The sequence below is a fragment of the Jatropha curcas genome, chromosome 11 (assembly GCF_041381405.1).
Source record: "Jatropha curcas cultivar XTBG-Jc1 chromosome 11, XTBG_Jcur_1.0, whole genome shotgun sequence".
Taxonomy (NCBI): Eukaryota; Viridiplantae; Streptophyta; class Magnoliopsida; order Malpighiales; family Euphorbiaceae; genus Jatropha; species Jatropha curcas.
Window position 1 is genome coordinate 1,657,622 of NC_143161.1, and position 18,454 is coordinate 1,676,075.

Below are 18,454 nucleotides of genomic sequence, written 5' to 3' on the forward strand. Positions count from 1 at the left end.
TGATTGGTGTCAATTTAAGTTGCCATTGTTGATTAAATGAATTTATTCTTTTGAAATTAGTTTTGAATTTAAGAATTAAGACCCAAAATTCCATCTAAAGAAAAAAATGAGACACAAATTTACTCTTAACTCGAAATTTCTTTGTATTCTTGAGTTGAGTTTCACTTCATTTGATGAGACTTTCCATGATTCATGACTTGAATAAATTAGTAATTAATCATTGTAAAAAATAACTTATTTAGTTGATAAACCAATAACAAGAAGAATATATATGTTAACTTTTTGATTTGGTTTTTAAATATTTTTATAATATTACCTTTTAAAAAGATAAGAATATCAAGTGATATTAAATTTTATGTGGGTTGGCTTTAAAATTTAATTTAAAATCCACTCACTTATCCTTTCTTTATACAATTACATTTTTTAAAAAAAAATTATTTCATTCATGAACTTATATTTTAGAGTTAGTGCATCTTTAGAAATTATTTATATGATTAATTATTTTTACATAACTTAGGTAATGGGAAAGAACTTATTAACTTCTTTATCTTAAGCCTTGCCTCTCCTTTTGACTATTAATTATTTACATAGTATATTAATTTACAATAGTTGATGACTTAACACTACATGTAACATCTTTTAAGTGGTGCTACTTAAATATTCACATTTTTTTTGGGTTTATAATTCTAAACAAATATTTAAAGTGAAGAGGGTCTTTAAATATCATGTCCCGACCCGACAAAGTGATTCTAAGAGAACGAGTATAGCAAAACTTATGGGTAGCTTCTAGGATGTCATACTAGTTATGGGTAGTGGAATGCGAGATATATGAATGAATCAGATTATATATATCGAAAACGGAAAAACTAATCATTAGAGGCGCCTTTTGATGAAATAACTTGGATAATTGAAAGAACTCAAAAGTTAAACGTGATTGCTTAACGAAAATTTTAAGATAGGTAACCTCTTGAAAAGTTCTACATTTTATCTATAGGACAAGATCGTGCAAGTCTTGCTGGCAATTTCTCTGATAGTTAGAGTCGTGCGTGACATTAGAAAACTCCAAATCATTGACATTTTACATTATTAGACGGATAATTGAACATTCAATTATTAGTTTAGTGATATATATGATAATTTAGTGATTTTTTTTTTTGGGAGAAATTCAGTGATAATTTTATGTCATAAAATCCACATGAATAAATGTTAAATTAAGAAGTCAAATATCTTGACACGACTGAGTGCAATTAGCTAAAATATGATTGATCACGCAAAGTCATTTCCTCAACTTTTATTTTTATTTTTTATATATATATTTTAAAGGATTACGGTTCTCAATGGGGACCACAAATCATGCATTTCATTGTCCAAAACCAATGGATTCAAACTCAAATGTTTTTCAACTAAATATTGTGAAAAATAGATTAAATTCAAATATGCACTAACATGATTATGTATCATGTTGAGACTTTAGGTCAATATTTTTTAATACTTAATTAATGCATCATGTTTTTTTTTTTAATACTTTTTCATATTTGGATTGATATTCAAATAAAATTTTTTCAACAGTGATAATTCTGAATTTTTAATTTTTAAACTTACAGTAAAATGCATATGTATTTATCCTTCAGTTGAAAGTCAAATTAAATCTAAAAATATCAACGATCTCGTCTAAAGTCAATCCTTTGTGAATGAATGGACTAATTCAAATTATTCAATTGAGAAAAAAAAAAAAATTGTTTACACGTGATGTATATGAGACGTTGCATTATGAATGTACCCATTTGTGTATATGCATCATGCTCATGCATGGAGGAACGATCCAGTGTCGACCTTTAACACCACATCTACATTCACTTGATGTTGAAATTGTGGACCCACCTTTCAAAAGCCATGGGAGAGCATGCTATCAATGGTCCTACTTCTTTCAATCAAATATCCCATCGGTATGTAAGTCCTGGCCCCGTCCTCTCATCATTTGCTCACCAAGCTAATCGTAGCAACTACCTCTTCTTCTTTTCCTGAACCATCTGCTCCGCCGGTTCAATTTATCCTGATGCAGTTCGAATAAGTTTACGAAAGAGTTAAAAATACTCTTTAAAAGCGCTTAATATTCAATTTCGAGACATTTGATTAACGGAGGATGACAGACCAAATATTAATAATAAAGTAATTTATTTTCCTGATTTAATTAACTTATTGTACAAAGGAAAGGATTATATAATTAATTATGATTTTTGTTAAGCATGTAAGAGAGCAAATCTATATAATGTCAAGCATAAGCATAGCAATGAGTCGAAATGTGAATTATTACTGAAGGCTTCCTTTTCGTGGGACTGGGAGTTATAATGAAAATAAACAGAGTTACTGTATTGGTTTTGAAACTACATCCCACGTGTGTTTTGGTGTTTGCCACTTCATTTCATTCACTATTTAAAAAAAAAAATAATTTTTTAATTTTTACCATAGACAAGGTCTCTTTCGCAATTCATTCATAAATCTGCTTTATGGCTTTATTCAAATGTAAAACATTAAGTCTGTCACTTTAACTTATCTTTCACTTTGACTATATTTCCTTCAAAATCATACGTTACAAACCCACCTTTGTGCATGACCCCACCTTTGCTTTCTATCATATGCTAGTTTTCATTTATTTACACTATTTTATGGATGTTCAGCTGCTAATTTCTTTATATTATATTCGAATTATATTGATCTTATAAAAATAATAATTATTAGTTTTTTTCAAAATTGATATTTTTATTTATAATCATTTAAAAATAATTAATATAGTTATGCTAATTAGTTAAGCAAAATATCTAAATAAATATAATTTTTTAACCCATGATATGTTTTTAGATTGAAAATGAAATCACATTTAGTCAAGCTAATGTTGGTCCACCTTTTGCTTGTAGGAGTGATTATTAAAATCAATAAGTCACTAGTGTGTAGTGACACTCCCAAACTCATTATTATTCCAATAATATCTTTTGTATGGTCCCAATTCTAGTATTTTTTTTTATATTATTTAATTGACACAAACTCTATTTATGATAGCTAAAGTACCCTAAATCTCAATTCAAAATACATATTTAAAATAAAAAAAGGAAAAAAAATACTTTTTTAAAAAATATTTATTTATAAAACTATTGAAGGATGTAAGAAATCACCAAATGAATTTGTGGATTGCAATCTTGCCTTATCAACAACAGAATTGGAATATGTGGTAACATGTAAATTATCAAAAACATATAAATAACCCGTGTCAATACCTTCTACTTATTTGTAAAATAAAATTTGAATTCTTTCGATCATAATAATTTTTGCATAGTATTATTTCAGCCCGTTAATTTTTCAAGAAATAAAAAAAAAAAAAAAAAGTGTTGCCGGATTCAATTCAAGAGTGGTTTGACTATAAAAGCCCAAACAAGTAAGAACATGCATCTTCAAAATGCCTTTTTTTTTTTTTTTTTTTTTCCCCCTTTCTTGGGATTGCTTGGAAGTGAAGAGTTGACACCATATACACACATTCTTGGCTTGGTCCCTAGCTATATAAAATATTATAAAAATTTTAGTGGGCAAAAGAAAGGACGTGTGTGTCATCAATCACCACTCTAATATTCAATGCCCATATACCCAATTGCTCATCATTTGTTTGTTCATATATATATCTTATAATTCTTAATTATCGTCTTCCACATGGTTCATGAGAGTGATTTTGGTTAGGCCTATCCATTTCTATTTAACAATTATATACATATTCTATTTATTATTTTTTTAAATGGTGTCTGGCATTGTCAGGATTCTGCAGAGGTTCATTACAAGGCTATTCTCCAATCCAATTTTCTCCATTTAGAACGATAATGTTTGAACCTAAACATTACTTAAGGGATCTAGCACCTGGTTTCATTGAACTAACTGGCAGTTGGTACATATTTTATTTATTTTTATAGTGCAGTTGGTGGAGATTAACCTAATTAACATTCTTATTGAGCTTAATATATGCTCCACTAATATTTTGTATATTTATTATAAACTATCTCCCTCTCTGTCTCTCTTATTCACGATCTACAAAATTAGAAAGAGGTATTGACATTCTTATTAATTACTGTTTATTGAAGGTTCTCATTAACAAATAAAAAATTTATTAATTTAATTGGTGTCATTAAATTTTTATTTATAATTAGATTTTCAGTTTTTTTTTTTACTTCCAAAATAAAAGAAATTCCATGTAACCCATCGTTTTTTGGGCCCAAATCCATTGGAAAACAAACTTTTTCAGCCCGCTGAATCCATTGGCTTAAATAAATTGTTCATCCACTCACCCAAAAAGCCTCAACGTCCTTAGAAGACGGTCCTATTAAAATCCGAGTAAAAAAATACCCACCGCGATTATTGATTGCTTCCAAATGAAAGGTCGTTTAGTAATCATGCATAAGTACCCGCAAAGGCCGTAACTACCGCGTTTAGTTAATTTCAGATTGCACACGGTCGTTTAAGATGGTGCGGATTGCGAACTCTTGATCCGCGATGAGTATTACTTCCATCGGTTAAAATCCCAACTCCCTCTGCAAATTTATTAGTAGATCAGAATTGGATTCTTGTTCCTTCCTCTTTTAATAATGATGCTTTGATCTTGGATTTGCATTAATAGAATTTCCAAAAAAAAAAAAAAAATTTATATCTCAATTGTGATGGTCCTATAATATATTGATTATTGCTCCAATACAATTCAGTCCTTAATTACCTTTATCCCTACAAGTTGCAGCAGGTAGCAGCTTCCTCTCCCCACTTATGTCAGATTTAGGACCACTAAATCATGGAACTAGTTATTGAGTATACATTTACAATGCTCTATCTAAGTTAAGCAAACTAATTCCATAGAAAAATTGATTGGGAAATCTCTAATCTGTAATTAAACTAGCTGGCCTCTCATGGTTCAGCTGGTTTGAATTGCAATATCCCGACAGAAACCCTAATCCTAAATAAGCTACTGATTACTGAGGCATATATAGGTCAGTGTGAAACGTTTTCTGGTGTTTCTGATAGGAAAGATCCTTCTTCAATAATCAGATCATTGTTTAAGCATTAAGATTGAGAGTTTGGATCACGAGAAGGAGATGAAAGGGGCGAAAAAAGAAAGAAGGAAGAAATCAAATAGATAACCAGACAATTAACTCAGCAAAAACCATGTCCGGCGAAGACAATGAAGTGAAGGTACATTGCCGAAATCCTATACTGCTAGTTCTGTCCAGACATATTTCAACTCTGGATAATAACCTAAACAGATTATTTAGTGCATGAATTAGCTGTTCCCAAGACTTGAATTAATTTTCCCAATTTCCTTACCATAATCATCATATCATTAGCTAGGGAAAATAAAATTCCCTCCAAGTACCTTTTATATAAAGTATCCTTCTTTCTCTCTCTCTAACCTTGTACATGGAAATGAGTGGATTAGATTCTCTACCCTGAATACTAAAATCCAATATATAACTGATCATAAACTGAATCTACTTTGTCTCGGTTCTTGACAGGCAGAGATTCAGAGTTACACGACAGTTGTTTAGACTTAAGAACAAATATTGTACTAGATAATTAATGCACTGTTCCTGTAGCTACCCATATGATTATGATGACAAATTCCAAGCAATATGGCCTGGTGTTTACTGCACGTATGCAGTTCTTGTCTATGCTAAATTACTAATGCACAGCAGTTTTAGTGTAATTCACGATAGGAATTATGAATGCAGTTCACATTCAAGATTTGAAAAATGAAAATTTGGACGATTTGCTTGAAACCATGATTTTCTTAGAAATAACATCAACTACAAATTAGAAGTCAGGAAAACATATAACCAAGAGTAGAAAACCCAATAATGATAATGAATAATCACCACATAAACCAAGAAGTAAAAAGAAACTCACGTTCCAAAACCAAATCTCCCTCTTTTCCTATACCACTTAATTATACCCAATTTAACCAGAAACCCAAATATAAAGTATTTCAAAGGAAAAAGAAAAAAGAAAGAAAAATCATCAGTGCCTCCCTCATTTAGAGGATTAAGGTAACATATATCCCCCAACCAGAAACCCCAATCTACTAACAAGTACATTAGAAAGAAAGGAGTAAATGTCATGCATTATATATACATACAAAATTAAAGTAATAATAATTAACTAAGACCAACTTACTGATACAAAGAAATGTTGCACCGAACAGTTGATCCTTTCTCTCCAACACTGTGCAGATGATGATGATGATGATGATTCATGATGGTAGCTCATGAGTACATGATGAGATGGAAGAGGATCCGAGGTTCCTCTCAGCGCAATTAGGGATTCTCAACCTTCAAAATAAAAACTTATAGGCTGATTTTTTTCTGCTGCTGACATGATCTCTCCGATCCAGGCTCCTCTCAACTACAATAATTATTTGCATCAGTACCAAACTTCACTTTTTTTTTTCTTTTTGAATCTTTTTTGGTTTGTAATTAACCAACCCAAGAAAAAATCCTAATTAAGCTAAAAGAAAGAGACCAAGATTATTGAAAAATTAAAGAAAACAAGAGGGAGATGAATTGAAAGATATTCCTTTGGTTATGGCTAGATCAAAGAAGTGACTGAAGACCCAATATTCCCTGGATCATGCCATGCACCGACACTGCTTGTGCTCGTATTCCAATAAAGTGAAGGATCTGACGATGAGAAGCCAATTTGATCTATCTGATTCTGGCATGGCATATTCCAGTCCAATCTGCTGTGGTCTTGTTCAATTTTCACTTCTTTCGTTGCAATACCAGCGGATTCATTATTATTGCCACTCATTTGCAAGTCTTGAAAAGATGTTAAACTCTGATAGTGGTTAAGAGCAGCTCTAGCATCTTTGATGCTGAACTTTTGTTGGTGGAGGCTAGAAGCAAGCAAAGTAGCCATAGTTGGAGAAGCTGTAGCTGTTAAAGAATTAGAGGAACCAAAGAGATTTGAATAATTTGAGAGCAAAGAAGTTGAAGAAGTAACCACATCTTGGATTTGCTTGCTTGGATTAAACCCACCATTATTTGTTGAAAACCCTAATGCAAGAGCATTCAACTGAGGCTGGAGATCGTAGCCGGAAACAATATCCATATTTGATGACACTCTTGAATTAAACGTTCCAGGGAATGAAAGGTTCACTTCAGATGGGTTCGCTGTTAACCCATAAAACAAAGGATTGCTATGATTGGAAGTTGAAGAAATATCAATTGGGGTTTGTGAAGGATGGTTATTAGGGTTAGCAGCACTAGAAGCTGAAGTAGTAGCTCCTTCAACGGCGGAGGCTGGCCTTTTAACCCGCTTATTCTTCCGGCAACCACCGCCTACCGGAACATTTCTCAAAGTTCCACCTCTGGTCCAGTACCGCTTACAAGCTTTGCAGAAGTGCCTAGGCTGAGATAAGCTGTAGTTATTGTAGTAACAGAACTTGGTGTTTGAAGAGTCACAGCGCGGACACTTGAGAGCTTGTTGTGGCGGTTGGTGCTGCTGCTGTTGCTGTTGCTGTTGCTGTTGGTGGTGGAGTTGTTGTGGTTGTGATAATTCTTGGCCTCGTTTCTCCATTAGTTTACTTGTAGATGGCATCAAGCTTTTCTCATCTATCTGATGATTCTGCACCAAAAGGAAAAGCAAAGAAAGAAAAGAAAAGAAAAGAAAAAAAGAATTGAAGGTGGCGTTTTTAGGGTAAAAATAACAACACGAGTTAGATATTCTCTTCCAAAAGGAAAGAAACAAAAAATGGGGTCATTCTTTGTCTAATAATTGAGAAAGAAAGAGAGAGGAAGAAAGTAAAGAAACCTGTGGCCATTCGTTAGTAGTTGGAGAGATTACAACCATCTTCTCGCAGTTACCCAACATTTCCTCTCACAAAGGAATCGTTGAAACAAAGAGTAAACAGACAAAGAGCAGGTGGCGACGTTCGTCGATAGCTTAACTTCAAATATTGCTACTGTCTATGTAAAGACTAAAGAGAGAGATTAGCTTAGCATCAACAAAACAGAGACTTATTCCGTTATTTATTAATCAGAAATTCACGTGATGGGTCTGTTCTGCTCATAAAATGGGATTTGAGTACAAATGTTTATAATTTTTTTTAATAAAGTATCATCATCATAATCATTATTATTATTATTATTATTAAAATGTTTTTTTTTTTCTTTATAGTTTATACACATTTTTAAATAGAAAAAAGGAAGAAAGAAAGAAGGGAGGAGAATATATTGGAGGGACATCATTCAAAATCCAAGAAAAGGACAGGAAGGTAATAAAGCAGGGTATAGCAACAGATGAATCTTTAGAGGTTCAAGAAAAAGAAAGAACATTACATGAGAGACTACACAGTTCAAAAACCTCATTCATCACTACGTATATAAGACATTCCTTTGTATAGATAGAGGGAATATAATCCCAAGAGCCCAATACCCGATGCATTTCCACACACCAAATCCCATTTCCACTTTCATTAACCCATACCCTTTTTTCATTCTATTTATAGTCTGTATATGTACGGGCCATTTAAATTGTAAAATCTTTTTTTTATTACAAACGCTGTTCGAATTTAAATTTATTATCAGATCGTTCTACATATACTTATTATTAAACTATATTTTACTGTACAGGAATATGGTTTACTATATTGACATTTAACATGGAGAAAATCTAATTCTATTATCTATATATCCAAACAATAATGCATGAGGCCAAATTCACAATCTTCTTGGGACCAAAACGGATTCAACAATCTTGCGACCTTTTTTTCTTTCTTTATTTCCAAAATGGAATCCTAGTTAACATTATTAAAAGCTTAAACAGTTCTTACAATGAATACTAAATTTTTTTATCTTAACTATTTTAATTTCAAAGATCTAAAGAAAATAATATTTAATCACAAAAAGAGAAATTATTAACATTTAAATATTATGTAATATTCTAGTTAAGACTCTTATTCTCTCTGCAGATACGTTTAGTAGAAATCAAACCTGAGAATTTTTTTCACATGCCCAACCTGCGTTATCAACTGAGTTATTTAACAAGTGGACAAGCTATCCCATGAAACGTGGTAGCTACATAGAACATTAATAGATTGCATGTAGCTATTGTACCATTAGGGTATGGTTGTCTGTATATTAGTATTTTAATATGTCCCGATTTTGAAAAGGAAAAAAAAAAGATATACATATATATAAGTACGTTTTTGTAGGTGCTTTTTGAATGAGACTATTCAATAGTAAGAGAGCTAGAGAGAATGTGAAAATTCCAAGAGAAAAAGGACAAGAGGGCTCCATGTGAGAGACTAAGTTACGTTTCAGTCTTAAAAACATATTTAGAATCACCACCATTTATGCTTTATTCCCGAGCTAACTCTTGCATTGCATGTTGTGCTTATATATTCTTTAATTTAAAAAAATAAGAAGAAGAACCGTTAACAATGTCAAGAAAAGAGAGCAGAGGCATGTGGTAGGCAGCTCAGCTGCAAAGGAAAAAGCAAAGCATAGTTTGGGGAACAAACGGATTTTGTATTCTTTCAAGGGATCTTCTCCTCCTTCCTAACATCCCATCATTATTCTTGCGCAGTCCTACTCGTTTATGCCTCCTCAAACTTTGATCTTTAATTCCCATTTACATATATATATATATATATATAATAATAATAATACTACTAATCTCACATTAATTACTATACTATATACATACAGTCCTTTGAGGGAAGTGTATGTGGTGGTGGTATTATTTTGCATTCTGTAATTTCTTGGAGATTGGAGATATATAGTTTCCAGATTTGGCTGTCAGGCTTAGTGTTTTTCAATTTTAAAAATATTTTAATTTCTCTTTAATCAATTATTATTATTAATTTATCATCATTGTAATTAGAGCTCTATGCCATTTTTAGCCAGACTTCATTAGTGAAATATGTTTGTATATATAGATATAGTTTGAATTTTGTTGGGGACGCAACAAAATAATACTTTAATTTGAAATAATGCCTTGACTATATATAATTGACATATTATAAACCGTTTATAGCAAAGTAATGATACCCTTTTAATTGATTGAGCAGTGATTAGTACAAGTAATTAGCAATCTTCTACTTCAACAAAATAATATTAGGAGTACATGATTTGGGAACCCTCTTGACTAAAACCAAGCAAGTCAAAATTTGGTTAGGGAAAGTTAATTATTAGTCTCCCAAATGAAATGACACATACTTGCTGCTATTATATAAGATTTGGTGGCAAGCAAATATATATGGTTTTGGTCCCACTATATATATATTCACCATCACATTCATTAATAATCCAATTTATTATTAATATTGTCATTATTAACTTGATGGATGATTAAATTCATTTGAATTTGAAATGGAAGTGATTGAAGTTATGCCACTTTAAAAATAATTTCAATATTACTTAAATTGCTGTTGTTAAACCGAAAATATATAAATAAACAAAAAGATGAGTCTCTCAAGCTTTTGTAGTTGAATGGCTAAAAGTCTTGGATCGGTGTGCAAGCCCTATAGTAGTTACTGTGTATGCACATCTACGTGCCGACAGTATGGGCACCCTATAATTGATTACAGACCCATGGTTTGGCTTTATTTACTCTCCTTCTCCCTCAATTCCACTACCTCTCTCTCTCTCTCTCTCTCTATATATATATATATATATATATGTATACCACCATCGTGGGAACCCTCTAGCTTCTTATACATTCGTATTTTTTTTGATGTATTTTGGTTTGACATAGGCTGATAATAATTTTTTATAATGTTCGATGATCATTTAAATTAATTTTTTTAAAAATTAAAATAATATTTTATAAAAAATTAATTTCACCAAAAATTACTCAAAGAAATTCATATAATTTTGAAGGATAAGACGGGACATGACATGCACTGCCTTCCCATTTCAAGGAATTTATTCTTTATTATTAACCTTCATAATTCATAGTTGCGTGTGAGACATGTCCTACGTGCTATATAAATTGACAAGCACAACCAAAATGACATCCATCCATCTCGTTTTTTCTTTTTTTTCTTGTTTTTAATAGTTTCAGAAATGAATAGTTATAACCCTTTATGTTATTGCCTATTGGAGAAAAGAAATTAAAAGGGATCATATCATTAAGTGTTAATCATAAGGAAAAATGAATTGCTATGCAAAACAAAAAGTTTATATCTCATCAATTGAATTCAAGCAATTCCTTCTTGTCATTTGTATTTCATGTCCACCAAATAATTAATCATCATCTTTATTTTTTGGAACAACCAAAAGACGTGACTTTAAATTATCTTAATTTTTTTGGTAGGTTTTATAATTATATGTCACACGTTAATCTTTGTAAATAAAGAAAATGGTAATTGGATGAATAGGTAGGAGGTCTGTGACTTGGAAATTTTGTTAGCAGCAGTCAATGAGTGAATGTGTTAGAGGTAAGGTAGGGCCTACCCACCCGCACAGCCAGTCATTCAGTAACCCACTACCATCGGACAAGAAATGCCAATTTGGCAAACATGAAAGAAACCCAACACGCACGTTAAAGCAAAAGTCTGTATCACAGAGAGAGAGAGAGAGAGAGAGAGAGAGAGAGAGAGGTGGGGTTAAGGGGACCAAAGCATCAAATCCAAGCCAACTGTACACATCAAAGGCTGACCACAATGCAACTCCAAACTATGTGCAGACAAAGATCTCACTCTCCATTTTCCTTTCTTGCTTAATTATATATATCTACGCACCCATTATATGAATTTAAAAACACACCAACAATTTGATAGCATACATATTTATTTTTCCTCACACATGCATTTTTACGCTCTGATTTAAATGATATTTAGGTAAAAAATATCATAAGAACAATAGTTTTATACTTTAAATTCCTGATTTTGCTCGTAAAATTCTTTTGAGAATGAATGCAGTTTCTTTTTTTTTATCCAACTGCATTCATTTTCAGTGCTCTTACTCAACCTGCAACAAACTGACTACAGAGTCCCTTTTTATTGAAAACAAAAATCATTTTTAGCATTATATAGAAAATAGACATTTTTGTAGGGATAAGGAATTAATATCAAGAAAGGGTTCTTTGAAAGAGCAATAATTTATATATATATATATATATATATATTCGATCTACGGTGTCCCTCTAGTACTTAATTGTAGTGTTATGGATTATAGAATGAATGAGAGAGTGTTAGGTCAAGTGGAATGAACACATGGTGTTGGTGGAGTGATTCATCATGTCCCAAACAGACAAGAGCCAAAGTTTATTTTATTTTATTTTTATGACAAAAATGATGATGCCATTCTACAATGAGGTAATCACAGTTGCCCACGTTTTGAGATAAAAATCCCATCACCATCTCCTCCACTTATTTTAATTATTGCACTCCCAAACCTACCAACAATGGTGATTTTTATGTTCACCTTCCCAGGGGATGCTCAGACTTTCCATAATACAACCAAACGAATTATTAACAGATTGATAAATTTTTATTAAATAATTATATCTTGAATTACATTTGCAAAAATAGTTTATTACTAATAAGGTATTATTAGTTGAATAATACAAGTTGAATCCCAAAAAGCGAGTGAGAGTGGAGGGAAGATTTTTTAGCGGGCATAGAGTCAAACCTGGGAATGGTAAATCTAAGAAGCAAGGAAAATTCCAGTGAGGTTCCTGCCCAGTTCACACATGGTCTCTAGCTAGAGAATCTTCCTCTCTACAAGACTACAACAAATCAGAAGCTTGTGGACTGTTTCTCATGGAAGTTTCAGGCTCAGTGGGACCTATGGAATGTTGTGGGGGACATTTCCTTTTGTTTTTTTAATAGTTTATCTTATTTTATATATAGAAAAGTCCAAATGTTGGTAGACTCATTTTTTTAAATCTACTAAATTGATTAGATAATTAATTAGGGGATAATCTTGAGATGCTTTCATTATTATTATTATTATTATTATTATTATTTTCAATCTTAGTTTAATCAAAGTAACACTATGTATTAAGGGATTTATAAAATCTAAAATACCATGGCTCCATAATTAACTTAATCTTATAGAGATATGCTAACCTTATCCAGACTCTCTAAATTATAATTTTGTTATTGTTTATTTACCAAATTGATTATCAATTTATGGTTTCTAATGCTTCTCTATTTTTTTAGTACATCAAAAACTTATAAGGATAACCATTTTAATTATGAGTTAAAATATTAAAAAAGTATTATCACAAGATTATAAATTTATTACAATTTTATTTATTATATTACTTTCAATTAGAGTTTATTTATATTATTCCAATATTCACTCCGCATAAGTGAGAAAATATATTTTTAAATTAGAAAAAAATTGTTTGAAATTAATTAAGCACTAAATTTTAGTCCCCTTTTTTTCACATTAAATATTTGTTTTTTACAATAAAAAGTAAATTTTATAAGAAATTTATTAGTGATGATTTGAGTTTTTTTTTTTTTTTTTTAAAAAAGAAGTTATCATTTCACTTTATCCGTTATTAATCAATTTTAGGCCTTATTATAATATTAATATTATTTTATTTTAATTTAAAGTAAGGGTTCATTGTTGGACTGGCCCAACTAATGCAAGACACATTAAGCCACAACCAGCCTTGTCCTGTAAACTAAGCTTGAATTCTGACCTTGCTGGCCCAGTTCTATAGATTGTTGGACCTCCCTGGATCCGATAACTGTTTCCTAAAACGGCATAGTTTTTGCTGCCATCTTCTTTGTTCTCTTTTCAATCTCCTCCTTCCTTCGGCCATTTTGACAGTGGGCTTGAGCGATTAACTCCCTCTCGCCTTTGCCCTTGAACGCGCCTGCTGACGTAGTGTGGCCAGTAAAGTTCGGGCGATATCTTCTCCAGTAAGCTTCACTTGTAGTACTCTTCGGCCATACTAAATCTGTGAGTATTTTGACATATGGCAGTTCTTAATTGCTGAAAAAATAGATGCATCAAACTAATTTCCTAGTAATGGTCCAAAAATTCCTAATTGAAATATCTGTTGCAGTTGCATAGAGTAAAAGAACAATGTTATATCGCCATTTCGTTTTAATTAGTAAACCCTGGTAAGAGAGATGGGTAGACTAGCAATTGCAGTTATAGTGAGCTTGTGGGTGATTCCCACTTCAATCCTTGTCAATCGAATTGTGCCAGAGCCCTACATGGTAAGAGGTCTTTCGTTTTCTAAAACGAAAGGATGTTATCTTTTATTTTTCTTCTTCTTTTCATTTTAATTTGTTAACAGAAGCCCGTCACGTGCAGGATGAGATATTTCACATACCTCAGGCTCAACAATACTGCAAAGGCAATTTCTGGAGTTGGGATCCCATGATAACTACTCCCCCTGGATTGTATGCCTTCTGTCTCTTTCCGATTAAAATCCCCCTCTCCTCTCTCTCTCTCTCTCTCTCTCTCTCTCTCTTTACACATGGTTATCTATTCATTTTCTATCCATTTGACCATTGTATGGAAGTTGCTTGATTCTTTCCACATTTTAGCACCCTTTTTATTTTACTTTTCAGATAAGTACCAATTTAGTCACTGTTTAAATGAGGGATTAAAAAATGGTTTTATCCCGCTTTGAGAAAGTTTAAAACAAATTTAAAAATAAGTTCTGAAAAGGGAATGAAATTTAATCCTATCAGGTCCATTATGTATTTAGAGAAGGTGATAAACAATGGAAAATTCTTGCAGGTACTATCTTTCACTTGCCCATGTTGCTTGTTTGTTTCCAGGCATGTTTCTTGTGCAAGTGGTGCCATCATTTTCTGAAGTGTGTTCCACTGCTATTCTTCGCTCTGTAAATGGTGTTTTGGCTGTATTATGCAGTATCATTGTATATGAGATAATCACCCACTTGAAACCGACTCTTGATGAAAGAAAAGCAACATTTCTTGCGGTGATCCTTGCGCTGTATCCCCTTCATTGGTTCTTCACTTTTCTTTACTATACTGATGTTGCATCACTTACTATGGTGCTTGCCATGTATCTCGCATGCTTGAAGAAGAACTACCGCTTCAGTGCATTGGTAATGGATTTATCTTGATTGTCTTTAAGTGATCATTTACAATTCTACATTACTATTTTTGCAGATATAACTTAATTCTTTATTTTATTTTTGTTTTACAATAGAATGTTCACTCATGCCTTTGGAATTTTACAAGGAGGAGGAAATTCTTTAAAGAATTTAATCAGTAGCTTTAATTTTTAAGCTGCGTCAGCATATTATGTGTTCCTATATTTCATTTTTGTCCGTCGGCAAGTGACTTAAATGCCATTGCTTTCTAGAAAGGCAATCAGATTATCACCCTAAAAAAATTTATGATAAAGATTCAACACCGGGCACTGGTGTTCTTTTGCTTTGTGAAATTCATAATCTTTTTTCATTTTGGCTTTTATAACAGCTTGGGGCCTTTGCAGTTTTCATTAGACAGACAAATATTATATGGATGCTTTTTGTTGCATGCACTGGGGTCATTGATACTACCCTGGTCCATCAAATAAAAAATGTCAAAGCAGACGAATTAGATGAATCAGGCAAAGGAACTGTTCGGTTAATTCCCAACAACTCTGTCTCAGCCAGCTCAGGCATGAGGAGAAGGATGCCCAAAACTGCTGTGGATGCCAGCAAATATTCGATCACTGTAAATGGCTCCTCAACATCCCAATCTTCAGGTTTTGGTGCACAATGCGATTGAGTTTTTATGATTGGTGAATTTTGTACTCTGCAGTCTGCAAACAAATCTCCCATCTCTTAAGGCTTGGTTGTCTTTTGCTACCTTTTGTTTCATTTATTCTCAATACTTAGATTGCATCGCTTGACATTATATTGTAGGTTTTCTTGATGAGATTCAGGAAATCTGTTTGGTATCATGGCATATGAAGTGGAAACTTCTCATCTCGTTTTGCCCCTTCTTTACAGTATTGGTGGCCTTTGTTGCTTTTATCCGTTGGAATGGGAGTATAGTCCTTGGTACTGCTCACATTATCGTGCTTTGTTTGTTGTAGTTAGAATTTGCTTCTCACTCTGTTTCCTAATGTTGCAGGTGCAAAGGAAGCTCATGTAGTTTCACCGCATTTTGCCCAGATAATGTATTTTAGTCTAGTTTCTACTCTGGCAGCAGCTCCGCTGCATTTTTCTCTTGGTCACGGTGCAGATCTGTTCCGGTCATTCTGGAAAAACAGACCCCTTAGTATTTGTCAATGGCTAGTGGCTCTTACTGCTGGGTTCCTCTCGGTTCACTTTTTCAGGTCAGTTCGGAACAAAATTATTGACTGAATCTGGTGCAGATAAAAATAATGCACCCTTCGTGCATATTCATGTTGGATCCACCTGAAATTATGGAGAGTTCCACATGAAAATTAGAGGTTGTATTGGCACTAGATGGACCAAGACTGAAGAATCCTCTCAAGGTCAAACACCTATATTATATTTTTAAGAAAAATGAAATTCAAGTTTCATTGCTAGTCTGCTACAGCTCCATAAACTAGACTTTTTTAAGGAAATACTTTTGTTGATTGGGACTAAGTTGTATAGTTACATTTTTTTTTTTTTAGTTTTGTATGTTAAATTTTCATATATTTATGTTCTCTATCATCTGTCACTACTTTGTAATAGAGTTTGTCACTACTGTTGCAGCATAGCTCACCCCTATCTTCTTGCTGATAATCGGCATTATCCATTCTATCTCTGGCGGAAGGTCATCAAAGCGCATTGGTTAATGAAGTACCTTTTGGTTCCATGTTATGTTTATTCATGGTTTTCCATCTTCAGTACATTGGGTTAGCATTTTCTCCCTCTTCATTCAACATATATTGTGTTTCAACTTCTTGACACATTGTTTCTGTCATTTATTGCAGGGAAAATACGACAAAAAATTTGGGTATTGGCATATTTCTTGGCTACAGCCGCAGTCTTAGTTCCTGCTCCATTAATTGAGTTGAGATACTATACCATACCATTCTATTTCTTGATGCTTCATTCTAATGTCAATAACAAGCAGAGTTTGATCATCATGGGCCTCATGTACGTGGTAATCAATGCCTTCACAGTTATTATGTTCCTGTTTCGGCCATTCCATTGGAACCATGAACCTGGGGTCCAGAGGTTTATTTGGTAGATAGGCTCCTGAGAGTTCATAATTCGTTGACACAGGCTGTTAAGTAACTTACAATTACACATACCTTTTTTTTTTTTTTCTCAAAAAAAGATTTTACACTTGCCTCATTTCCCTTCTGTGATGTATTTTAGCTGAACTAAGAATGAAAGCACTTGTAATTACATTTGCACCGTGGGGTTGTCTCCGTTGCTAGCAGACGCTGAACTGCATCTACTTATAACTTGCTTGCGATAGGACAATTGCAAATTTAATTTTTTTTTTTTTTGATAAATGTAACTTTCAGAAGAAGAATCGGATCTATCTTTCTATTCATGAATGAGATTGCTGCAGCTTATCTTTAGTACAAACTGCTGCTTTCCATCTTTATATCTAAATTTCCCCGTCTTAAGAATTTCTTTTTCTCTTTGCTTCCCGCAGTTTCTCTCATTAAAGAATCGAAGAAATGTTATTATTAATAAAGACAACAAAATGTTGTTGTTAATGTTGTTATTAATAATAAAGACAACAAAGATATGCATCTCTTGAACTATAAATCTGGAAAATTCCTGCATGAAATGGGACCACTAAGCTACCGTCTACGGTCTGCTGCAAGAGAGCGTTTAAGTCTACACTACAAGACATTATTGGATTTTGAATTAATATGTGTTCTTCATTTCGTGCTTCAAACAGTACGATAATTATAGGAGTAGCTCTAGTACAAACAAAGATGGGGACCAACTATTCATGATAGTGTAGCTAGCAACGTGGTCCTAATTTGATGAAACAAACAATAATGCAGAATACAAGAAAGAGAGATAGGTTGCCTGCCCACTTTGCTTAAAAACTGTTGGCCACAGCAAATGTATGAAAAAGGAAGAATTAGATTCCAAGGACATGCAATAGATAATGCTCGTACTATATGCATCTATTCTTGATAGACAAGTTCTCAAAAAAAAAAAAAAAAAAAAGAAAGAAATTTCGCCCCTTAAATTTTCATTTTTCACCTTTCATTTCAATAATAGATATATAAATATTCTATTCTAACAACAACAAAAAAACAACATAAAAAATATGTAATTATATAGTATAAACTTTTAATAAAGAAAAAAATTATTGTCAGACTGACAGATAGACAGTCGATTATTAAACTATTATTAGTTCGGCACACCTAATCAATCTAATAATTAATAGCAACTTTGATCTGAGAAGTCAGTAATTAGAGGTGGAATTTTAGAGTACTATCTACGTTGAGACCTAGCTAGCAAGACTACTTTTGACTCACATGAATTAGTGATCGAAGAGTGATAATTAAAA

General features: G+C 32.5%; 2 protein-coding genes across 5 annotated transcripts; one reads left to right on the forward strand and one right to left on the reverse strand.

Annotated features, from left to right (window-relative positions):
- Nucleotides 1-6,472: 6,472 nt before the first annotated feature.
- On the reverse strand, nucleotides 6,473-8,030 carry LOC105649561 (Dof-type zinc finger DNA-binding family protein). 2 transcript variants are annotated; one of them, XM_012236240.4, is made up of 2 exons: nucleotides 7,831-8,030; nucleotides 6,473-7,644 (listed from the first exon to the last, which is right to left on the reverse strand). In XM_012236240.4, exons 1-2 carry the CDS (start codon nucleotides 7,888-7,890, stop codon nucleotides 6,607-6,609), a joined length of 1,098 nt encoding a protein of 365 aa, XP_012091630.1. In that variant the 5' UTR covers nucleotides 7,891-8,030; the 3' UTR covers nucleotides 6,473-6,606.
- A 5,732-nt stretch (nucleotides 8,031-13,762) lies between these two features.
- On the forward strand, nucleotides 13,763-17,508 carry ALG10 (DIE2/ALG10 family). Of its 3 annotated transcripts, none has more exons than XM_012236243.4 (9): nucleotides 13,763-13,943; nucleotides 14,050-14,206; nucleotides 14,304-14,392; nucleotides 14,736-15,069; nucleotides 15,446-15,716; nucleotides 15,964-16,014; nucleotides 16,088-16,292; nucleotides 16,681-16,823; nucleotides 16,902-17,508. In XM_012236243.4, the coding sequence occupies exons 2-9, from the start codon at nucleotides 14,117-14,119 to the stop codon at nucleotides 17,159-17,161; spliced, it is 1,443 nt and encodes a 480-aa protein (XP_012091633.1). In that variant the 5' UTR covers nucleotides 13,763-13,943; nucleotides 14,050-14,116; the 3' UTR covers nucleotides 17,162-17,508. The 3 variants fall into 3 exon arrangements, with proteins under 3 accessions (XP_012091633.1, XP_012091632.1, XP_020541257.1); XM_012236242.4 differs by having other exon boundaries at nucleotides 13,765-13,943; nucleotides 15,877-16,014; XM_020685598.2 differs by lacking the exon at nucleotides 13,763-13,943 and having other exon boundaries at nucleotides 14,184-14,206; nucleotides 14,777-15,069; nucleotides 15,877-16,014.
- Nucleotides 17,509-18,454: the final 946 nt, after the last annotated feature.